This window comes from Sus scrofa, chromosome 15, assembly GCF_054392235.1.
Source record: "Sus scrofa isolate SSC_HxYL_T2T_F1_AM1 chromosome 15, Sscrofa_HxYL_maternal_Yorkshire_Landrace_v2.0, whole genome shotgun sequence".
Taxonomy (NCBI): domain Eukaryota; kingdom Metazoa; phylum Chordata; class Mammalia; order Artiodactyla; family Suidae; genus Sus; species Sus scrofa.
The window spans coordinates 141,375,309-141,400,788 of NC_139397.1; the positions used below are offsets into that span (position 1 = coordinate 141,375,309).

Below are 25,480 nucleotides of genomic sequence, written 5' to 3' on the forward strand. Positions count from 1 at the left end.
AAACTCTACTTGAAGCATGCTGATTTTTATAGCCTGCTGGTTATCCATCCACCCATCCATTTATATGCATATACACATTTTACATTATCATGCTTGCCAATAATATTAGCTAATTTATTGTATGTATGCTTAGTACTGTTAAAATTTTCTATAGTCATCATCTCTCATAATGTTCACATCAGCAGGAGAAAGGCACTATTATTTCCATCATTTTGTAGGTGCACTTTGAAAGTCTTATGCTTTTGTTGTTGCTTTGATTTGATTTTGGGTTTCACTATTCCTTTCCATGACTCAGCTTTTTAAACCTTCATATAGCAATGATAATCACAATTGTCTCTACTTGGATTAACAGTCTGGTAAAGATTAAAGTCGTTCTCATGATTTATGATATTTGAGTTATAATATGAATCCATTATGGAGCACTCTTTTGGAAAAGAATGAAGGGTCAAAGAGATAATTTCTAAGACAAATTATATGAGAAATGTGTGTTTCCTTGATTGCTGCTATATTCTGCATGAGTTGTTCGGATTCATAAATCTTTATTTCAAATCGCAAGGAAAACACACAAGAATAAAGTTCATTCCAAATAATTACATCATTTTATTTTAAATTGAACAGAAAAATGTTTATGGTGACTAGTGATTACAACAAAAAAGAAGCAGACTTATAGACACAGAAAACAAACTAGTGGTTACCAGGAGGAGAGGGAGTGACAGGGATTAAAGGGTACAATCTAATAGGTATAAAATAAGCTCCAAGGATATATGGAATAAAACAGGGAATATAACCAATACTTTATAATAACTGTAAAGGAACTATAAACTTGGAAAATTGTGAATCACTCTATTGAGCACTTGTAACATATAGTATTGTACATCAACTATAAAAACCAACAGAAAAGTTTAAAATGAAGCTTGGCTCTAATAGATCTTATTATATGAACACATTTTGAGAAATAAAATTATGACTCTATTTACATACACTTATATTTATCTTCCCCCCAAATATTTGCACCCTCACATCTCCTTTCAGGGCAAGAGCTTTGGCCTTTGATTCGCTAATTTTTCTGCTTTGAGGAAGCGTTTGCTACTCAGGCACTGCTCATTGAATACTTATTGCAAATACTCTGTGATTTCTTTTTTTTTTTTATGTTACTCCAAATGGCGTTATTTCATTCTTTTTTATAAATAATGATTTTTTTTATTATAGCTGGTTTACAGTGTTCTGTCAATTTTCTCCTGTACAGCAAGATGACTCAGTAGCACATACATATACACATTATTATTATTATTATTTGCTATTTCTTTGGGCCGCTCCCACGGCATATGGAGGTTCCCAGGCTAGGGGTCGAATCGAATCGGAGCTGTAGCCGCCAGCCTACGCCAGAGCCACAGCAACGCGTTATCCGAGCCGCGTCTGCAACCTACACCACAGCTCACGGCAACGCCGGATCGTTAACCCACTGAGCAAGGGCAGGGACCGAACCCGCAACCTCATGGTTCCTAGTCGGATTCGGTAACCACTGCGCCACGACGGGAACTCCCCATTATTTTTTTTTTTTCTACTCTGTGATTTCTTTCTTTCTTCCTTTTTCTTTCTTTCTTTTTTTTTTTTTTTTAGGACCACAACTGTGGCATATGGAGGTTCCCAGGCTAGGAGTTGAATCGGAGCTGTAGCTGCTGGCCTATACCACAGCTAAGCAATGCCAAATCCAAGCCTCATCTGCGACCTACAGCACAGCTCAGGGCAACACCGGATCCTTCACCCACTGAGCAAGGCCAGGGATCAAACCTGCGTCCTCTTGAACGCTAGTCTGATTCGCTAACTGCTGAGCCACGAGCGGAGCTCCTACCCGGTGATTTCTAATGAGACCTTTTCTCCAAGTGGATTCCACCATAATCACTGGCGTTTGGGGCTGACAAGGTGTTAGGAAGAATGAGCAGCACCTCCTTGTTTTAATTCCCAGCTTTAGTAAAGGCCAAAATGTGTTTTCGTCCCCCAGGAAGTGTTCCTTCTCACATGAAAGCCGCCAAGATGATGAGTTCTAATCCCGAGGAAAGCCCTTTGGACAGCTTTCTCCAGTATATTGAGGATATGGGGATGAAGGCCTATGATGGCTTGGTTATTCAGAATGCATCGGACATTGCTCGAGAGAATGATCGCTTGAGAAACGAAACAAACCTGGCCTACCTGAAGGAGAAGAACGAAAAACGCCGAAGACAGGAGGAAGCAATAAAACGGTAAGTATGAAGGACAGCCTTCAGGTTGGTGAGCATCCCAGGGAGTCTGTGAGTTCCGCAAAGGCTGTGATGTCCACTGGTCAAGAGGGGGTTTGTCCAGGCTAGAACTCAAGGAGACAAAGTGAAAATGTCTCCCCGGCTAAACCAAAAACACAATCCATCCTAGCAACAGGACCCTGGCATTGGTTAACGAAAGTGGTTTCCTTGTACGTTGGGAGAGTAGAGGCTCAGGATGGATAAAGAATTCAGTTTTCTCTAAATGAAAGTTCATATGGAACCATCTCTTGGTAGAAACTTAAGAGAACACACGAACACTTGAACGGCCAATATTCCATGAAAATCCCCACCTTTCACGGTCCTTGTTTATCATCCTTGCCTTGCAATAGAGGTCTTCTTCCTAGAGTATGGAAAGACTTGTCTGTAATTAGAATTATGTGAGCTTCTGAAGTGGAATCTTCAGTGTGTGCTCTCTGTGCAGAATTTTGTGATGATTACAGCTCTTTCCTGGTACGGAGTGTTCTAGGTTTGTACAAAAGAAACAACTTCTATGCTGTAAAACCTACCTGCTAAGAGCAAATGAGCCCTGGTTTGCAGCTTCCAAATTGTAAGTTTCCTAAAGTAGTGAGACCAAAAGAAGGATATACATCTTTTGATTTTTTTTTTAATGTGTTTCCTGAGTGTTTGTGTTGTGGAGGGAGGAGCACAGGTAGAAATGTGTTCAATGGAGTCCTAGTTCTTCAATGGACTCTGTTGACTAAACGCAAAGAGCAGAGTTTAGAAAATTAATCCACATCAATCGCCTGGATAACCGAATGGTACTAGTTAAGCTATTTTGATAGTTGGTGGATTTTTCATCTAATCTGGTGTTAATCTTTTTACTTACTGATATGAAGGAAAATTAAATGTTCTTTTAAGATGAACTGTTCATTCTTATAAAGAAGCTAGGTAACAATGCATTACTCTAATCATTTAATGGCAAACAATTTTTTTATGAAAGCGTGGGGAGAAAGAGGGAGAGGGATTTGGAAACAAAAACATAGAAATGCGTTTTGTAGAGGATTATTCTGAAGGAGTATAATCTTTTATTGAAATGAAAATCTATTCTATTACCAGGTATACAAATACTTGTAAAATTGCATGCTTCAAAAACATGTTCATGATCGCATATGTTTAAGACATGCTATTTTTTGATTTCTGCCAAATTTTAGTTGGTATCACAGGTTCCTTTCTAAGATGTACTAAATGGTCGTTTTTTAAGAACAATTTTTCTTTCTATGAAGTACTTCTGAACTATGTGTATGTGAACATTTTAGTTTACTTTTGTGAGTCTAGGTTTTTTCAAACTCAGAACAAAAAAAGGATATCCCACCTGACTCTAAAATAACTTCATCTTTAAAATCTCAGGTTTCCCAATCTTGCCATCAAACTCAACAATGCATTCTTTTCTATAAGGATAAAGGGAGAATTATTTGCTGGATAGATCTATTAGGTTGCATAGAGCATCCTCAGTGTGCTATCACTATACTATTAGCTTCTGTGTTTCAGCAGCCTTTGGAAGGTTTCTATCTAAAGATCCATAAATATTAAGACAGCAAAATGACTCATTTTTCAGTGGTCAAGTGTTCAAGGGACCATAACCAACAATTCTAAGATATCTACAGTCCAAGGGACAGGAGCAGGAATTTAGGTAAGGGGAGAACAGCAAAACTCTGTCATTACATGGAAAATAACATCCAGGAAATTCAGTTGAGTAGACTTTGAATTAGTTTCTGCTAGGTTTATAAAGCAATATTTTCTGAAATTATGTTGCAAGGCATAAAAATATAGTCCAAACCACACACTGAACTGAAAAAAATCCCAAATGATCTGGAGACATTTGCTTCCACATCATCACATCAACACAAAATAAAACTGTTTCCTATCCTTGTTTAATAACAGAGCAAAGGCAGGAGAAATCACTGTGTGTGTGTGCGTGTGTGTATGTGTGTGTGTGCATCCACGGTTTCTTTGAAACTGTTCTTCTGAGGATGAGGGTTCTTTCTTGTATCAAATTAGTAAGGATTCAAAGAGAAAAAAGTACTTGTCAGTTTTAAAGTCACAGTTTATCTTTCTATAATCAGATTAGCAGAAAACTGAAGAACCCATTGTTAGGAAGAAGCAAGAGTCTTCTGTAACCTTTCATTTGAGGAATTAGATATTTAGTTACTACACGCTTTCATCGTTTCCATAGCAGAACATAAGGCAGAGGCTTAAGAAGGGCATGCCTGAAGCTAGGTTACTCCTAATGTGAGGCTGTTGTTGCCACAGTAGATGGTGTTACTTATAGATTTATACATTGTGTGTACTTTATGTCAGAATGACCTAGTGATGATTTCATCGTTTCCATAGCAGAACATAAGGCAGAGGCTTAAGAAGGGCATGCCTGAAGCTAGGTTACTCCTAATGTGAGGCTGTTGTTGCCACAGTAGATGGTGTTACTTATAGATTTATACATTGTGTGTACTTTATGTCAGAATGACCTAGTGATGATGGGTTTTTTGGATGATAAGGCCATTGAGAATGTGTCCCTAGATGTGGGCATATGGAACCTCCATATGCTGCAGGTGTGGCTCTAGAAAAGACAAAAAGACAAAAAAAAATAGAGTCCAGGGATGCCCTCTGATATCCAGCCACATTTGAGCACAGACATAAGACATTGGAATCCACATGGTTGTCCATGGAAGAAAATTCTCCGCAGAGGGAACAGCAAGTTTGATGTGTTCCAAGAAGAGGGAAAGGCATCAGGTACTGACCAAGCAAAGACTAAGGGTATAAATTCAGACTGATAGTGGCCACCAGGTAATGTAGAGACTTATAAGCTCTTGTTTTACTCTGAAGGAAAAACAAAAATGCATTGAAGATTTTTGAGCAAATATACGACATACCCTAACTGACCATTTTATAAGGATTACCCTGGCTTCTCGGGGTTGAATAGATGAATGCAGCATGGCTGGATGCAGGAAATTCAGAGAGAATGCTTATATAGTAGTTCCAGTGAGAGACGAGATAGTTTGGACTAGGCTGGTACCAGTAAAGATGGTATAAAATGCTCAAATTATGGGCACCATTAGAATTTTCTAATTGACGCGATATAGAAGTTGAATAAGAGAAAGGACTTGAAGAGTACTCTCAAATTTGTTTTCTTGTTCATCACCTGTTGTTGTGGTTGTTGTTATGCTCTGTTTCGTTTTTGCCTAAAACAACTAGAAGAATGGTTTTCATTTAATGAAATGGTAAAGACCAGAGGAGGAATAAGTTTCGGTTAAATGATGGGGAAATAGGAGCTCAGCTTTCATATGCCAAAGCGTGACAGTCCTTTTCAATAACCACTGGGAGAATTCTGGATAGGCAGTTGGATTGAGGCCTCATGGGGAGATCAAAGCTGGAGGTTTAAATAGGAGAGTCACAGATTTTATAGTTATGAGCCTAGTTAAGGATCCCCAGGAGGTAAAATTAGATGGAGAGGATAAAAGCCCCCAGGACTGTTCCTTGTGGCCTTCAATTGCTTACATAATGGGCAGGGTAGAAGAATCTAGTAAGAATAGCTAGTGAGATAAGAGAAGAAGCATCAAGAAGAATGATGCCTCATAGTAATGTGACAAAAGTGATTCAAGAAGAGAGCAGATTTTACCTGTAGATCAAATACATGGAAGCCCGAGAACTGAACAATGCCTTTTACCCCACTGGTGTTTTTGACAGAAATAGTTTTGGTGGTGGTCTGGGAACAAAACCCAGTGGCATCGTGTTCATGAAAGGATGGAAAGACAGGAAATGAAACATGGAAGAAAGGAATAGAGAATGGTCTTAGGGACTTTTGAGCTTAAAAAAATTCAAAAATATGGTGAGTCGGTAAAAGGGGGAGAGAGGTCTATGGTGGTTTGTTTTTCTGTGTTTTTCCTTGAAGAAGAGAGACCACAAGCTCATGTGAATGATCGCAGTGGAAGAGGAAATGTTAATGACTTAGGAGAGGGAAGCAAAAATCACCGTGATTATGTCCTTGAGTAGGTGGGAAGCGGTGGGATCTCCTACCTTAGATAGGAGTGCAGACTGTTCAGCCACAAAGCATGGATGGGGAAGGATGAATGAACCGATGACTAATCCTGCGTGAATGGGCCCCAGGCCCTCCTCCTCATGACCATTTTGTTACTGTGCCACAGCTGTCATGCCTGCTAGCCATCGAAAGATGTAGTAGCTATCTTACATTCGGTAACTCTTACCCACTCTTTCTTACACCCTTGCCCACAATATTTTTCTTCTTTTTTGGTTTTGCTTTTTGTCCTTTTTCTTTTTTTTTGTCTCTTTAGGGATGCATCCATAGCATATGGAGGTTCCCAGGCTAGGGGATCAAATCGGAGCTGTAGCTGCCAGCCTCTGCCAGAGCCACAGCAATGCACAACCCGAGCCGAGTCTGCAACATACACCACACCATGGCTCATGGCAAAACGGATCCTTAATCCACTGAGCAAGGCCAGGGATGGAACCCATGTCCTCATGGATGCTAGTTGGGTTCGTTAACCACTGAGCCATGAAGGGAACTCCTTTTTTGTCTTTTTTAGGGCCGCACCTGCGGCATGTGGAGGTTCCCAGGCTAGGAGTCTAACTGGAGCTACAGCTGCGGGCCTATGCCACAGCCACAGCAACATCAGATCCAAGCCACATCTGCAACCTACACCACAAGCTCACGGCAATGAGCGAGGCTGGGGATCGAACCCGCCACCTCATGGTTTCTAGTCGGATTTGTTTCCACTGAGCCATGACCGGAACTCCTCCCACAATGTTTGTCTAGAATCTTAATCTCAAATGCAAATATCATTGAAAGGAGTGAATTGCTAGTAAAATCTCCTAAATTTTGAGAATTCTCAGATGACTTTTTTTAAAGTGTTATTGGAGTGTAGTTGATTTACAAGGTTGTGGTCATGTCTGCTGCACCACAAAGTGATTCAGTTATACATGTGCACACATCCGTTCTCTTTCAGATTCCTTTCCCACACAGATTTTCACAGAATGCTGTGTAGAGTTCCCCCATGTTGGCCAATCATTCCATACACCTCAATGTGCATATGCCAGTCCCAAAGCCCAAGACCATCCCTCCCCCACAACATGGCTCCTTTGGTGAAATTTTTTTTTATTGAAGTACAGTTGAGTTGCCATATTTAAAGTGTACAGCAAAGTAATTCAGTGATATGTATATGTTTTTCTATATATACACTTTTCAGGTTAGGTTCCATTATAGGTCATTATAAGATAGTGACTGTAGTTTCCTGTGCTATACAGTAGGACTTTGCTGTTTATCTATTTTTTTTGTTAATCTTTTTAGGAAGGAACTTGCAGCATATGGAAGTTCCCAGGCTAGGGGTCAAATCAGAGCTGTAGCTGCTGACCTATACCACGGCCACAGCAATGCGGCATCTGAGCTGTGTCTGCCACCTATACCATAGCGCACTGCCATGCCTGATCCTTAACCCACTGAATGGGGCCAGGGATTAAACCTGCGCCCTCATGAATACAAGTCAGGTTCGTTATCGCTGAGCCATGGTGGGAACTCCTGTTTGTCTATTTTACATATAGTAGTGTATATCTGTTAATCCCAAATTCCTAATTGATCACCCCCCTCAAGTAACTGTAAGTTTGTTTTCTATGTCTGGGTGTGTATTTCTGTTTTGCAAATGAGTTTCCTTGTACCATTTTTTTCATATTCCACCTATAAGCGATATCATATGGTGTGTGTCTTTCTCTGACTGACTTCACTTAGTGTGAGAGTCTCTAAGTCCATCCATGTTGCTCAGATGACTTTCTTTTACAGAAGCAGAGCTCATGTACGATGCAAGGACAGATGTAGAAGTCTCTGGATGTTGTGGTGGGAGGAGTTGCAGAAACATGAAAAGAGCCAAAAAAGACATGATTGGTCAGGAGGAGGAGACTAAAGGCCTCCAAGACTCCATGATGGAGCTGGCTGTGGATATCTCCAGTTACCCCACCTCAGGACCCATTGTAATGTTAAATTCACTTCCATTTTGCTCATATGATGACCAGCATTCTGGGATCTGACAATTTAAAAAAATATATTACTTTTTATATTATATAGACTTTCCTTACAGTACATCTTTAGAATTACTTCACCTTTTCTATTAGGAAATGGATTTTTAAGATTTTTAAAATCTCCATAGCAAGATTCTGGTCACACAGGCATTTTGAGGTTCCAGGGATGGCGACAGAGGCAGAAGCACGCATCTAAATTTCACACTTATTTTAATATTTTTAACATGCAATTTATGTCAAGTTGTAGAGAAAATTCAACATGACATTAATGAACACAGTCTAATCAATTAAAATTCCTTGTCATGCCTGCTGAATGCCTTGTTTAATATAGGCTATGATTTAATATATAGGATATAAATGCTGAAAATCTAAAGATGGGGCATGTTTGACCTTGAAAAGGCATTGATGATAATTCTCTGTGAAATATGCCAGTTGCAATTTCAGAAATGTGCAGACTGCCAGGGATTGCTTAAAAAATGGAAATAGGATTTCATATGATTGACCTTCTAGATCACATATGTGCTGAAATGCCTTTTGTGTTGAAGCTGGGAAGCTTAAAACACTGAGCTCTTAGAAAAGAATATCCCATCACTTTCTCAGTGTTCGAAGTCACTTAGACTGTCTGAGCCCAATTCCTTATTTTTAAACTAACTTGGGCCCCTTGTCACTATTAACTTTCTTGTACCTTCACTTGCATTTCTCAAAATGGGGTTTTATTAAAAATTCTCATTGGGTGAAAATTTTTAAATAAACAAAAAAGGTGATATTGTTAGTGCTTCTCCTAACAGCTCCAAATGACATTTGGTGAGAAAGAGAGAGAGAGAAACACTCAAATACAAACAGTTAATGGAGAAGGGAAAAACTATTTCAGGAGTCCATCATTCCTGCTATTTTAAATTCTAATGGTTTTCCACAGGCACTGTTAAATGAGATTTATTTTTTATTAAAAAGCCTATCAGAAAACAAACATACAAAACCTACAGCTTCAAACAAGTGAGATCACTTGAGATGGGTTACAAAGTCCTTGTTTGTAGTGTGTATGGTTGAAAAGGGATGTTTAAGACACAGGGATGAGAGAGGAATTGAACCCCTGATGTACACAGGCAGCAGCCATTAAGAAAGAGGCAACTGACCAATGAGAACTGTCTGGTTACCTACAGCCTGTGAGGCAGTGCTATGTGTGTTTATGAACATAAGGCCTGCTTTGGAGATCCACTCTTTGCTGGTAATGTCTTGCTTAGGACATAAAGTAGGGACATTTGCTGAGCAGGCTGGGCACTAAAAAGATCGTCTGGTATACCCAAAAGCATACTTAGGTTTGAGGCTTCTCTTCCTGTGAAATTTCCTATCTGGATTCTAGAACTAGTCCCTGCACTGTCTCATTTGACTCTTAGCCACAGTATTTTGAAAACAATATAGGACATATCCCTTACATTAAAAGCAATAAGAAAATTTGTTCCCAGTGCATGTCTTTCTGTTTTCCATTATAGAAAGGGGTTGATTTTTTTTTCTCTAATAAAACAAATGCTATGTTACTGAAATCCTCCCAAACATTGCAAGTCTGGAAGACAGCTCTCGACTTTAGCAAAGTGGTTCTGACACAAAGGACCACTTAGACTGATTAGGAATGTCTCTATTCCCTGTGGATGCCCTCAAGGGATCTATATGAGGTTATATTTCCTCTTTAAAAGTGACAGTCAGAAATGGGATTAGATTAGTTACAGCTCCTTTAAAAAAATACATGCAATTATATATTAGGATGTATACTTGGAAGCTATTTATATTTGAAGGTTTCAGTATCTCTCTTAGTCAAAGAGAAACAAAAGGCCACTGAAATCCATCCTTTAGACCATAGAGAAAAAATAAGTACAAATAAAAACGAAGAAAATATTTGCTTTCCCTTTACTAAAACAGTACTACCTAAAAAGCAAATACCTGTGATACCAAAGGTTAGAATTGGTTAATATTTTTAAATGATTTCCCAAAGATATAATTACACAGAGAGCACTTATTAGAGAAATGTTAGCAGTTACATAAATCCTCTTTAGATACTTATGGCTCCTGGTCTCATACTCATGATTTGTGGTAGAGCACTTTATGGAAATAAGGAGCATTTACTAAAGTGCATTTTAGTGAGTGATGTATCCATTCACTGCAATGTGAATAGCAGTTTTTGTCATTAATTGGTAGTCTCATTGGGTTTGTTTTAATTGGAGGTGTATAGAAAAAGGAAATGCCCTATTTGCTTATCAAAAGGGATGCCCATTTTTGCTCAGGGGAAGTGAAGACTGTTCAATGAACCAGGGTTCAGAAACATGACCATGTCAACTTTTAGAAATACGCTATCACTAGCCTTAGACTATTGATTACTACTCTACGGCTAGCTTTGAAATGCTCTAGAGCTAGCTCTAGCTCCTATGCTTCAAGCATAGGAAACAAACTCCAAAAGCCCTCAGCCATACTCCAATCTAGAATGAAACCCAAATCTGCAGCGTGTCAGGGTCTTGCTGGAATGAATCAGCTGATCTGATCTGATGTGAATTTCTGACCTAATTTTGCTGTAAGACTCGGTGCTCAGGCAGAGAAAACAAGGTTAATGTGTTGATAAGAGGGTGAGATTAAACAGCAGACAGTGTCTTAATAACCCTCTCTAATTTCAGCTTCCTCTTGTGTTTGTGATTAATTCCAATCACTTTTCTATTAATCATTGCCGAGGACCACAAGCTGCTTTGCTTCATTTTTTTTTTTGTTAAAATCATGCATCCAGATTTCTTTTTTCAAAGCTAAACAAAATATCCAGCCATTGGAATACTTTCATTCGAATACCAAGTGCATGGGGAGATTTTTTAGTCATAGGACCATATGATTAGGAGAGAGAATTCAGTGACTTGCCCTGGTCCACCCCTCGCTGCTGTTTATTGAGCCAGAAGCCACATCTATAAGGCTGATCCGAAATGAATTGATTTATTAAAAATGTTCTATTTTGTTCAGTGCTGGCGGGTAAAGTTAATATTAATGCGCATATATCTAAGGACACCACTTGTGCTCATTAATATTAACTTTCCCCACTTAGCCTAAGGACATCACATTTGTCCACCTTGGCCGTCGTGCCAGTTGACTTTACAAGTCAGAATGGTGTCTTGTCCTGCTGGCCTACTGGTCACCACAGTCCTAAGAGGATTTGTACAAGCTTCAGCATTCAACCATCACAATGCACATTACATCTATATTTGCAATAGAGGGGATTTGGGGGTTTTCACTCTGTCACCTGCCAGGGCCATTAGAGGTCACATAAAGAGGGATCTTGAATGGCTCCTGTTAAGGTAAGTGTTCCTTCTTCTCACATACTTTTCTGAGAGCTATTTACACTTTTGGTTATTTCAGTTTTAATTTTGTCCAGGACCTGGCACTGACCTTACATTTTAAGAAGCCCAGTGTCTGTTCTATATCTGAAATAAATAGACAGATGTTGGTGGGGGCAGGGAGGGGGGTTTAGATCACAACCTCATATGAGACTGTCAGTCAGCCTGAGAATTAAGCTCTTCTTACACGGAGGAAATCATAGCAAAGAGTGGACCTTCCAAACATCCGAACGTATGGCAACCGGAATCATTAAAAAGAAACCCATTGGAAAATTTTAAGGTAATCTTTCTTTCGGAATAGTGTTACATATTTAGAGATGGTGATAGATTAATTGGGCAACAGCTTTTAGTTTCAGATTTTTTTTGTACTCTTCAGGCTATTAGAGGACATTCTCAATCTTTTAAGTAAACATGGCCTTTGGAAAATGTTCAAAAAACGTTGATAAGGAAACGAAATTATTATGAAGCAAGGGTATGAGTCAGGGGATTTTTTAACTACTAAAAATGCAATATAGCTTAGAGAACATGTCTAATGTAACAAATGAAACTGCTAGAGCAGAGGCAGAGCATGCTAATAAAATAGCTCCAAGGCTTCTGTCCAACTTTGATGTAGCCTGAAGAAAACATCTTCATTATAAATGTATGGGTCACCTTGAAATTAATTTTAATCATGCACTGATAGAAGGAAAATCAAAATTCTCTCCTAAAATGAATCTCTGCTTAAAACGCATGCCTCTAGAGAAAAGTTAGTCTTAATAACAGCCATATTTGGATATACAGGACAGAATATTCATGTTCATTCTAGAATATGAATATAACTAGCCTTCCAGGAAGCGGAGAGAAAAAAAATTAAGAAAAGCACTTTCATTAAGATGTACAAGAAAGATGTTTTTAAAATAAAAAAAAGACTAGCATTTAAAATCCATTATTTTAATTAGTAAACTGCATTTTAGTCCTTGATTTGGAACTAAGTATACCACTCAGCATATCCTGATGTTTGAATAAGAAATGAAGTGGTTAGACAGTGAGGAAGAGCTTTACCAAGCAGATTTTAATTTTCTGTTAGGGTGATGTTTATATGTATTGCATGGATATTTTTTTCTATATAAAGTTTGTCATCAAGCATTTATTCAAACCTATCATATGTCAGGCATAGTTCTAGGTGCTTGAGATAAAGAGCGAACAAAATAGTGTAAAAAAAAATGCTTGTCCTCATGGGATTTACAATTGTGTGGAATGAGGGAGACAGGCAATAAACATGTGAAGCAGAGAGCAAATTAAAATGCAATGAGTTCCATGAAGAAAATTTAATCAAGGCATTGGGGTCAAGGGTGTGGACAGCGTGTGATTTTACACAGGTGAGTCAGGCAAAGGCTTACTACAGATGTCACATTTAGGTAAAGACCAGAAGTAGGTGAGGGAAGGGTGACCGATTTCTAGGGAGAAGGAACATCCAGAGGAAAGGCCCTAGATAGGAGCTTTCTTGACATGTTGGAGGAACCACAAGGAAGTCAGTGTGGCTGGAGCAAAGCAAGCAAGGGGTCAGAAGTAAGGGGGTCAGATCTTGTCAGGACACCGGGAAGGGAGGTCACCGCTGGGACTCAGTTGAGATGAGAATTTGCTGGACAGTTTTGAGAGAAAGAACTCCATGATCTGACTTCTATAAATTCGAAGGAGCTGCATTCTGGCCTCTATGTGGTGTGGCAAGGTGAAGCAGGAACATCATTTGGGAGGTTGTAAAAAGAATCGTGGGGAGCACAGATGGTGGCCTGGACCAGAGCAGTAGCCCTGGACACAGGGAGAAGTAGTGGAAGTGGAGGTCGTCTTTGAAGGTAAAGTTGATGGAATTTGGTATCAGGTTGGAAGTGGGGTTTGAGAGCATGATGAATGATGATGTGGCCATTAGCTGGAATAGAGAAGACCGCAGAGAAAGGGTTTTGGTGAGAAAGATTTGGGGGCATATTAGATGTCTCTTGGGCTCCCAAAGATTTGCTGCTGTATGAAACGTGAACTTGTTCAAGTTCATGTATCATTTTTGGTACTTTGTAAAGATGTGGTTGAGAATTTTATAGAAACTTGAGTCACTTTTATAAAACTCAGAGTTATACACACACATACATTTAAGTTTGAGGAAAGGTTTTTGTTTTTTTTTTTAATGTTTATTTGGAAAAGGACAAGCATGTAGATTAACCAGAGCAAATGGACAATTGCCTGCAGGGCTCTGCTTTTGTGCGCAGTTAGTGGAGTAAGTGATCTGGATTCTAAGAGCTACATGATCTGCATTCTCAGATGCTTTCCAGTTAGATCTGAGGCAACTATCCTCGTCCTATAATCTAGGAAGCAAGATGAAAGGCAGATGTAGGCATACAGAGCACTTGACATTTTTAAAAAGGAAAAAAAGCTCTAACAATGGGTAGATTCAATTTATTAGAATTGGTCATGTTCACCGATGGTCATTTTGCAACGATGGAGACATGGATAATTCGTTTGTTAATTGATACACATTCGGCATATTTCCTGTTCCGGGGTACTGCAATAAACCTGTAGATTATTACCCTATTGTAAGATGGAAATTCAGAGTAACAATGTGTGTGTGGGTACAGGAGAAGGTAACTGAATAATGGAAAAATCCTAATCCCTGGACATAAGGTGGAATCGGTTTCTTCCACTTGGCTTTAGTGAGATGCATAAAGGGGTCTTTAATTCTTAAAGTTGTTTACCCATTCGTTAATTAGAAATAATAATATTCATTTTGTTGCGTTGTTAAGAGAAATAAAGATAAACCCCTTGGAACAATCCTCAGAATAGCCAACCTATCATAACTGCTTAGAACTGAGAGCTGCCGTTGTTGTTAGTATAGGAATTATTACTACTGTTATTGCTTTGACTGTCATCATTGTTCCTTTCACCTTCATCATATAATGTGGCTACATTAATAATGACATTTAGCATCCTGTCCAAAATGGTTTCTACCTATTTCCATTTAGGTAGAAACCAACACAAGGAGAGAAATTAGACTGTTTGCTTCAAGTGATTGCAAATGACATATATATTCAGCCGCCAAAAGTGAATTTCTTATTTTATCATTTAGTTTCATCTTCTCCATGTATACATATTTTTGTTCTTTCTTCTAAAATAGTTAAAAATACATGAGGAATGAAAGAATTTTGGCACAAAGATTCAAAGGGATGCACTAATTGGCAGTTTTAGTCTTAATATTTAAACTGGCTTCCAAGAGCAGAGAAATTGCCTCTTGTGTATAGTAGGTTTTGCAACATTTGTCATATCAGTTTGTATCAAACTCACTCAGTGCACTGATGATGGATTTCCCAAAAGAATAGTAAATAGACTAGCACAGCATGTTATGTTTTAAACATAATTCACTAATGAATTTCCAGGTATTTTCAGGGAGCTACCCTGAAAGTTTTCCCACTTGGTATTGAGCTGCTAAAATTTTCCTCTTTTCATGGAAATGCACACTTTCTGTGAAAAAAACTGCTATAACATTTAGGCTAAAGCTAAAGAGAGAAAGAATGACTCACAAAGATAAAATAAATATATCTAGAAGAGCTACAATCTAAAATGGTTTTTAAAAATGCTTTGTGATTTGATTTCTCTTCTGAAGAGCAATGCATTTTCACATCGCTGTGTAGATGCCGCTAAAAGATTTCAGCTTCATATTGTTTTGAGGCTTCTAGAGGGAGACTAGTTAGTTACAGGGAAGCCTCTACTTGCCCTTAGCACCAGGAAAGAGCTCTTCTTCCTTTCATTCAGTCGTTGTAACCCTGACCTATCAGCTCCTTTTCAAAGAAAACCAGAATCGCATGAAGAAACTTGAGCCTTTAAGAATGTTCCTAGAGGGATTCTTAACCTCCTAGGATGCTGGTTTTTAGATTGTCACAGAATTTTAAGAACTGTTCCAATGCCTCTTATACACAATTGAAACAGTATTTGTTTGGAGGATAAATTATAAGAGAGACCTAGAAATCATTTGTTGAGCAAGTTATTTTATATATAATTTTTAAGGAAACATTATTTCAGCAGCTGGTATTTTATTTTGGGGGTGGAGAGATGACATTTTGTGATCTACCAAAAAAAAAAAAAAAGCATTCATGGGGAATTTTTTTAAAAAAAGATAATGGAGATGTATCTTTATAGCAATGAAAGTACCTATAGTCTTCTCTCATGAGAAGGAGGGGGTAACTTCTTTTAATCTTCCTTTGATACCAAGTATGAAACTATATTGTAGGGAATGTTTGATCAGGATGAGACTAGCCTCTGAAATAATTTGCCCTTGTGTTATCTTTAAAGCATTTTAGAAAAAAAAATCATTGTAATTGATGTAAGTTATTCCCTTCTGCCTTGTGGCCTCTGGTTAATGAAGCAAAAGGTTAAGAGGTAGGTAGTTTATGACTTTCTCTGGATTTCTACTGAGCTCTTTTTGAAGGCCCCAAACCTCAGCAACTCCCAACTCTCAGCAGATCAATACAAATTTCAGATCTTATTTAGAAAGAAATCCCATGTGCTTTACAACTCCTGTTAGTACAGACACATTCATTTCTAGAAATGAGTTCTTTCAAATGTCAAATTTTATTCTTAGATGATGTCTTCTTCTCCATATGATTTTACTTTTATTTCTTCTTAGTATCTTTTTCAGGATTTTAATTCCTTTCTTTAGTTCCTGTATTTTATACTACACGTAATTCCAATCTGGTCTGCACATCTGTATGTGTATGTGCTTTGTTCAATTTGTGCACAATTATTTTTAAAAGCTTAGGTACTTCAAATAAAAATAGAAGAGGGAAACACATTTTCAAAACATGGTACCTGGTCCAACAGATTAAATGGAATAAAGAGTGGTGGGGGTGGGAGACAGAAAATGGCTGCCCAGTAAAAGCCTTTTTAGCAAATCATACTGAATCTCATTAATAAAGAATCTGTCCACTAGAGCCGTACAATCAATCTGCCACGTGCATTAGTGATGTCTAGCCCAATTCAGGTAGATAAATTGTTCCCTAAGTGTTGGTTGGCTGCCACTCAAATCACAATACCAATAATATATGCCATGCTGAATTTCCCCTGACTCATGATGATTTTTTTTCACACGGTTAGACTGGACTAAACAGGCGAAAGACAAGAATGATGTCTGTCTGAATGAATGCCTCCAGCAGCAGCCAAAAGGACAGCTAACTGGAGAGCTGAGCAATAGAATAGGACAGGGTGAACCAATCTACCAAAAATAAACTGGCAGGGAGTAATCCAGCTAAACAACATTGCCAAAAGTGTCAGCTAAAAATACAACCGGAAAAGTGTGCAGTCAATACAGAGCTATTGCAAAGCCAGATGAGAGCATCATTGTAGTGTAGCGATCCATCATGGCAAACAGGCACTAAACAAGGATGGAAGGGAATGAGAAACAGAGTAACTAAATACTTGCATGAATATTTTCACTACAGTCTTGAATCTGGTTTCTACCCATGGACAATTCTATTTAATGATGGATACCCTAACTAATATCCTCCACAGCTTGCTGTCAGAGCATTCGTTATTACAGATACTTTTTAAAGACATAGTATAATACACACTTGTGAGACTCTGGTTTGAATCAACACCATATGACTTTTCTAAAGAAGTCCATAGGTTTCACATATGATCTGAAAACAAAAGCACCTACTTTTCAACCTATAGTGGAAAGGAAAGTCTTTTATTGCTCCTTACAAGATTATAAGTCTCTAAGGAGATATCATGCATGTAAGAGAGCATTTTGAAATGAGGTGGGGACACTAAGCCTGTGCTTTTCTATGATTGCATTAAAGTGTAAGAATGAAAGATTAGGATGGTATTGGGTTTTAGAAAGAATGCTGCTCGCGGATTTGTCATTAATGCAGTGACCCTATCTGCCCAAGCCTTTCCATTTCAATGTGACTTAGAATTCTAAAAGAAGTCAGCTTAAAGGTGTCAACACAGTCCCCTGTGTAAGTTGCCTTCTGCAAAGAACCTCTATCTTTAATTTAACACAACTGGCAATCTTGGTTTGAGACAGACTGTGATTTAGTTAACATGAAAACAGAATGACCTCTGTTGCCCTAGAGTTGAATGAGAAGCTCAGTTCAGGTTTGACGGCATGTATGAACTATTGCAGGAATGATAACCGGGGCACAAAATGAAATGGTGTCAATGAGCATTTGGAAGAATGGACATATCCCTCCTGCTGTGGCTTGATCTCCTCCTACATAAAAGCGTGCATGTTTATTCTTGAAAGAGGTGCTTTAGTGATGCATGCATGTTACCTCACCTCAGTCACACAGATAAAACTCACTTTAATGAACAGAATAAGAATAATCAACCTGAGGCAATAAAACTATCTCTGTGTGCCAACTAGCAGCTATAGTTAGTTCCCAATTAGGATGCAAAATATTCCGGCAGACGAGAAGTGGTGAGTAATGGAAACACAGACTACTTTCAAGCCTTTGAGTAGTCAGTTTAGTTAATAAAAATCTCATCTTTTTACCCCATGGGTCATGAAGAGATTATCTGTGATAGAAATAAATCATCTTTTTATAAAATTTTCCAAGGTAAAGATTTGGAGATATTTTATTCCTCAAGGGAACCATATACTTCCTAAGATACTTGATGAAATACACTGCCATGTGTTTAAGATCAGACAGGCTGCATCTCAAAATCAAAATTTTAGTTTTTGTTTATATTCACGTCTGAACTTTGGAGGGGAAAAAGCACATTTCCCTCACTCCTTTTACATTCATTGAGATATATTTTCAAAATGAATTAAGAAAATAAACTATAATTTAAAAAAAAAATAGCTGTACAGGAGTTCCCCTTGTGGCTCGGTGGCAATGAACACAACAACCATGAGCATGTGGGTTCGATCCCTGGCCTTGCTCAGTGGGTTAAGTATCCAGCGTTGCTGTGAGCTGTGGTGTAGGTTACAGATGCAGCTTGGATCCCAAGTTGCTTTGGCTGGGATGTAGGCCAGCAGTTGCAGCTCCAATTCGACCCCTCTCCTGGGAACTTCCATATGCCACATATGTGGCCCTAAAAAGCACACACACACACACACACACACACACACACACACACACACACACAAGCTGCATAGCAGAAATTGACAGAAATTGAAATTCAACTATAATTAAAAATTTAAAAAAGAATTAAGAAAATGTTACTTTGTGTTTAACAGTGGGTTTCATCAAATTATTTTTCTTCTTAGGTGTAAGTCCTTCAAATTCATCAAAAACCCTATTTACACACTTTCTATATATGTTCTCTAGACTCAATTTGTATTATTTAATCCCTAATTATCATTTCTGGTCAAAGCAAATAGCCATGTGAATAATAAAATTAATACAGCCCAGACTTACAAGAGTCCTCTTGTAAGGAAGAGTCCTCTATTGTACATGGCTTATAAATCAGCATTGGAACTTTTAAAAATTTGGAACAATGGCTTAAGACCTAGAGTTGCAAAGTTATTCTCTACTATTATTTTGTTGGGACCATAGAATAAATATAAAATGAGGCAAAAGAGAGGAAATTATAATTTGAGGGAATTCTAAAGCCCTTAGGCTTGAACTTTGTAGTTTAGGCAGGTAAATATAAGTAATTACATTGGCTACCAATGTACTTATGATACTTATATTGCAGATATTTAAATGTTGATAGGATTTAGTCCTCCTAAAACCAAAGCATCAAGTAGAAATAACATAGATTAAAAAGTAAAAAGAAGTTCCCTGGTGGCCTAGAGGTTAAGGAGTCACTGCTGTGGCTTGGATTTGATTCCTGGCTCAGGAATTTACTCATGCCAAAAAAAAAAAAAAAAAAAAAAAAAAGAGAGAGAGAGAGAAGAAGAAGAAAAGTGAAATGGGAGAATAGAAGTCAGGGACATCTTAGCATCTTAGCCAGGTCACTAAAATGCCAGACTGTGTTTCCTTCTCAGATCTCTTGCAATTTTACAAAGTGTGCCAAAAATATTTGAAACTATTTCCATTACATAAAATTTCTATGCCTAAACTGGCACTTAATCACTATGCTGACCTTGCTTTTTTAGAAGCCAAACTTTTGGCAACCTCAACAATAGAATTGACTTTTTAAGGGAGAGAAGTTTAATAAAAAGGAGTCAGAATCATGTCAGGTACCTGGCAATTTCATGTCTATGGCGTGGTCATGTCCTCTCTCACTATGGGGTCAACTAGACACAGGTGTGACACAGTTACAGGAAAGGGAGCTTGTGCGTTATAGTCGTCTATAAGGTTTATTTCAAACTATCAGCTTGGCATATCAGAATTCCTATTTTTATTTTAGTTTTCTGTGTGTGTGTGTGTGTGTGTGTGTGTGTTTGAGCTACTGATGTTTTGATGGATTACACACAGAGCATTTCTCACCAGGAATTTATCCAACAAGGAAGGGCACTTTGGTTATTAAATTGAGGTCTCGTGTTAGAGGCCATTAAGCAAATTATTTAGTGCATTTTGCTTTAGAAGGCAAGGGCATAAGTACAGTATTTTATAACTGGTTAATTTCATGCTGCAATTAAATTCTTGACACACACTTGGAATGGAAACTGTGAAAGGAAAAATTAAAGATGGCTTTCTATTGTCAAGTTTTTGTTTGAAAATGGACTTTTAAAAACAGGTTTTCCTAATACATTTAAGAATTCATTTCTTTTGTTCTATGGCAGGATGGAAACTACCTGTTGTGTAGAGATTAATTCAAGCAGAGATAAATATTGGCGTTTTTAGATTTGCCTTATTTTTGGATATTAAACAACCAGTAAGAGTTGTAGTATAATAGAGTTTTGCAGATATTTTAAGGAAGAACATTTCATAGGCAAATAGTTTCTAATAATGAAATTGGACTAATTTAACATACATGATACATAAATGTCTGTTTCAGTTTGATGACTGGATTAGGAGAAGTGGAATTGTGTGTGTGGGGGTGAGAGAGAGAGAGCAAGAGAGAGAGTGCAAGAAAGAATATTAAAATTTAAACTCAAGTTGCACTGAGAAACATCCAGATGAAGAAATAATAAGGAGGGAGTTTGGCAAGAATAAATTCTTAATAATTGAAATCAAAACATAATTATAACCTCCCCTGGAAAATTCATTTCATGGTATACTTATCATTCTCTTTTTTCTTTTTCCACTTCTTTAGCATTTTCATCTGAATTTGTAGTATAGTATAACAGGTAAAAGTGTGATCTACAGAGTCAGATTTCTTTACAGGCCAAATTTTGTCCCAAACTCCATCTGGCTCTGTGGTCATGGACAAAGCCCTCCAACGTTCTGGGCTGCAGTTTTTTCCATGACAAAGTGATGATGGCAATAATAGTATCTACAGCTCATGATGTTCTAAGAAACCCATGACATCAGGCATGGAGAGAGCTTAGAACAGAACACATAGCTTTAAAGGAATGTGAACTTATCCACTGAATTATCCACAGCAGGAGGGCAGGGCTTTGCTTCACTTCACTGCATTTTTGATGCCTGGGACAGTAGAGGCTCGATAACCATATTTGAATGATTTATTGAATGTTTGATTGATATTGATATTGTGAGACCTTATTCAGAAGTTAATGGAAGGTTAGTGCTATGGTGTAATTTGAGGAGATGCTAAATATAACTCTCATCCTGTGAAGACCTCTTTTTTAAAATAACCAATGCTCTAAATCTCCAAAGTGCAAAATTATTCTTTTGGCTTCCAGATTGGTTAATTCTTCATAAGGCAAGTGAAGAGACAACATATCACTGGTCAATTTTGTCAAATTATCATTAGTCAATTTTGCCTTCCTGGGAATGATTTATTACATCCATTCCTAATAGTAGGATAGAAAGCAGTATTCTTTTAAGGCAATATATAAGAGACAAAAAGATGGTGAATTGAAAGGAGTGGTGATGGGCTGGTAACAACCCCATTTGACAGTTTTTCTCAGATTTAGATCAATGTATAAAGTCAGCCAGCAGGGAATTGGGTTCCCTGAAGTCATGAAGCAAAATCATTGCTGAATTTGGAAAGAGAATCCAAACTAGTTTTATGGTGTAACTGACCTAAATCATCTCCTTTAGTTAAATTTTTCTTGAATAGTAGAAAACAGAAAACAGTTGGGCAGTAAAAGGTGGAATCTTTGGATATAAGAAATAGAAAGTTTAAAATCCTACAAAGAACTTCTGAACAAATAAAATGCTTCCCGTGCTATGACTTTTTCCATGAAATACCAAGTATTTGGCAGATGAATGTTAAGGAGTATCCAGACTAGCTGAATTTTCAGTGTTACCCATATAATCACCATTCAGCATTTAATATCTATAAATTTGTGAACAAATGGGTCATTTTTTATACAATACTAAGTGAGAAAGCAAATAATGGCACTCTGTCAAACTATACTTTTAGTCAAATGTATTTGTCCTCAAGGATCTCAGTTTCATCATTCTATGAAAATCACAGTTGTAAAGCCCACCTTTCCAGATGGTAATGAGGGTTAAATAGAATGTCAGGGAGTTCCTGTCATGGCTCAGTGATTGATAAATCCGACTAGGAACCATGGGGTTGCGGGTTCAAACCCTGGCCTTGCTCATCGGGTTAAGGATCCAGTGTTGCCATGAGCTGTGGTGTGGGTTGCAGACGTGGCTTGGATCCCATGTTGCTGTGGCTCTGGCGTAGGCTGGTGTCTATGGCTCTGATTTGACCCCTAGCCTGGGAGTCTCCATATACCACGAGAGCAGCCCAAGAAATGGCAGAAAGACAAAAAAAAAGCAAAAACAAAAAACAATATCAGTATTGCTAGAGGGACCACCACTTTCTAGTCAGAGGATATGTGGTTCCCACTAAAGTTCAGCCTTTTGTTCTTGGAACCATTGATGACCCTGTGTCTTGGACAGGTCCCTATGATGTCAAGAGTCAGCTCAAGCAGTAGCTCGGAAAGCTCTGGTTTTCATATTCTTGTTTATTCTGTCTTATTTGCTTCCACAGTACTCACAATAATTCTAACACTTAATGCATCTTCTGTAATGATTTCCATATGTACAATGAAAACAGCCAAACAATGGCCTGACTCTGGCACAAAATCCTATTCAAAAAAATGAGAGTTCAACAACATGGACTATTTGTCAATTGGTATGGATCTTTGCTGGAATCTCTCAAAGAAATGAACAGCTAGTCATTTCATTCAGAAAACCTAACATGGTGGCTCTTCTTCCATCTATAAGCTTCTAATAGTTCCCACGCCAGACAACCCAGGCCCTCCTCACTCCACTCACCTCCTCTCTGCTTTGGCTCTTCACTCTGTAGATCAAGGTAACTCTGGCTATTGGGTTCTGATTGAGAAGCAAGAAAGGTTGTTTTTTTCCCCTTCATTCTTTGTGCAATATCTGAACTCTGCAAAAGAGAGCAGATCCCTGGGCTAGCCATGCAACACATCATTCTTCCTCCGAAATAAAGAAGAGAATGCAATTTATAATCAATTACATTTAAAAATTTTCATTTTTGTCCAGTCATTTAGTTGACAATTTATCTCTCTTCTCTGTTAGACTGAGTTCTTTCTTAATAAAGGTATTAAGATGAAATTTGGGAAAATGACAGATTGGCATTCCAGACATCATTTTGCAGCTCTGCTTTTTAGGAATCTCCTCTCCTCCCCTTTGTGGGCATTTTCCTACTCAGGTACCCTTTAATCTGTGGGTCAGCAAAATTTTTCAGATGGTCATTTTAGGCTTTGAGGACCATATAAAGTCACTGTGGCAACTACTCATCTCTGTTCTCGAAGCATCAAAACACCTTTGATACGGAGTTCCTTTCATGGCTCAGCGATTAACGAACCCAACTACAAACCATGAGGATGGGAGTTCAATCCCTGGCCTTGCTCAGTGGGTTAAGGATCCGGTGTTGATGTGAGCAGTAGTGTAGGTTGCGGATGTGTATTGGATCCTGCGTTGCTGTGGCTGTGGTATAGGCTGGCAGCTGTAGCTCTGATTTGACCCCTAGCCTGGGAACTTCCATATGCAACGTGTCCCTCCAATAATACTTAAACCAAAGAATATGAGAGCATTTAGAAAAATAGGTAGAGGCTAGATTTGGCCTCTGGGCCATAGTTTTTCAAACCTTGCCAGTCTATGCACTGGTTTTTGTTGAACTAATTGGCACCATCCAGACTAAAGGAATTTCACTGGGATTCTGCCCTCCCAAACATGCGATTGAAAAGCATCAGGAAACTGGGTTTTAGAATTATACTTACTATCGAGTTCTCTAGGTGGATTATTGATCTAGATGCAAGATAAATCTTTAAGAGCACTTTGAGGGAATTTTTGAAATGCTAGGTTAGCTAGTTTTTCAGAAGGTATATAATATAAGAAAGAAAGATGTACATAATCATGAAAAGATCACAAGAGCTGACATTATTTAGTGCTTATTTCATAGTAGACCCTACATATTTTTACATACTATGTCAATTTAATACAAATGGTATTCACTTGAGGTAGATTTTATCATTTTCTTCATTTCACAGATAGAGAAGCTTGAGTCTTGGAGACTTTAAGAAATTTGCCAAGACTGCATAGTGAGGGGCAAGGTTGAAGTAGCACTCAGGTGTATCAGACTCCAAAGAACAATTCTGAGAAAAAACAGAGAATAAAGAGAGTGAAAAATAATGCATTATTTTGGTAGTGGGATTTGGGATGGACAATGGCCCACCCTTAAGTTGTTTCTCCTTTGCCCATCTGGCAGGTCACCTGGGCAGCTTCAGCAGGATTCTCAATTCATGAACCAAATGCCAAGCTTGGCTTTTACATGGTGACACTGCAGAGAGGGCCTTCTGAGCTCTCAGAAAGAGCTGGGGAGGCTGCAAACCCATGATCTACTTCTCAGAACAGCTTTTACATCAAATTCATAACACTATCTTTAGATTTTCAACACAAGTTCAACACATCTGGAATTTCTTGCAATGTCTGATATTTTGAAAAACAAAAACATGAATTATTTTCTTGTGAAATACATAATACTCAAGGAGGAAATAACTCCTCTCTTGTAAAAGCCTCAACATAGCAAAAGAAGGAGCAAAGTGGTTAATATATTATTTAACTGATAATCTTATAAACTCTTTTCATTTGAGAACAAATAATAAATGATGGAGCACCTTGACTTACAGAATCTAGCATAATTACCGAATGTTTAACCAAAGTCCCTTAAAGCCTCATGTTCCAGTGAATTCCTGGTAGTATTAATTTGAATGCTGGTGCATCTATGCTAGAGCAGCATATCAGAATAAAAAACACTCAGTTGCACACTGTGTACTTACCATGGCAACCCCAGCATCACATGGTGCACATGCTAGTCTGGAGGCAAAGAGCTTCACGGGCTCTTAAGCAGACACACACCAGACTCCTGGCCACGTGACTTTGCCTACAGTCAGCAGTCTTTGCCAAGGAAATGTGTCAGTGTAAACTGATAAACTCCAAGTTATTCTGACTCCTGCAGTTCTCTGCTTTCTTTAGATCTGCACACTCATCTTCTCTCTTTCTTTCTCTCCCTTCCTCCCTCTCTGTTACTTTTCTTATTGTAGATAAAAACTGCAATAGTTAAAGATTTATGTACCATCTTAGACTGTCTCAAAAAAATCTTTTCTATTGACATGTCCATGACTGGGAAAAAAATATTTTGCAACATTCAGGACCTTATTAATTTCCCTATCAGTGTCTTGGTATATGAATAACATGCAGCCTTTCCAAAGACTGACCAAAAAATCAGAAAGGTCTATAGCATAAATGACTGAAATTTGAACAAATGCTTTAGAGTCTC

General features: G+C 38.2%; 1 protein-coding gene across 6 annotated transcripts in view; it reads left to right on the plus strand.

The window, feature by feature from the left end:
- The window catches only part of NYAP2 (neuronal tyrosine-phosphorylated phosphoinositide-3-kinase adaptor 2), a 263,456-nt gene that overhangs the window by 8,062 nt on the left and 229,914 nt on the right, over nucleotides 1–25,480 (plus strand). For all 6 annotated transcript variants that reach the window (XR_014830531.1, XM_013984554.3, XM_085001315.1 and 3 more), the window contains one exon: nucleotides 2,003–2,240. Coding sequence is in view for 5 of the 6 variants with exons in the window: in XM_013984554.3 (XP_013840008.3) it covers nucleotides 2,020–2,240 (221 nt within the window). In the remaining variant the exon portion in view is untranslated. The remainder of the gene's footprint in view (nucleotides 1–2,002; nucleotides 2,241–25,480) is intronic.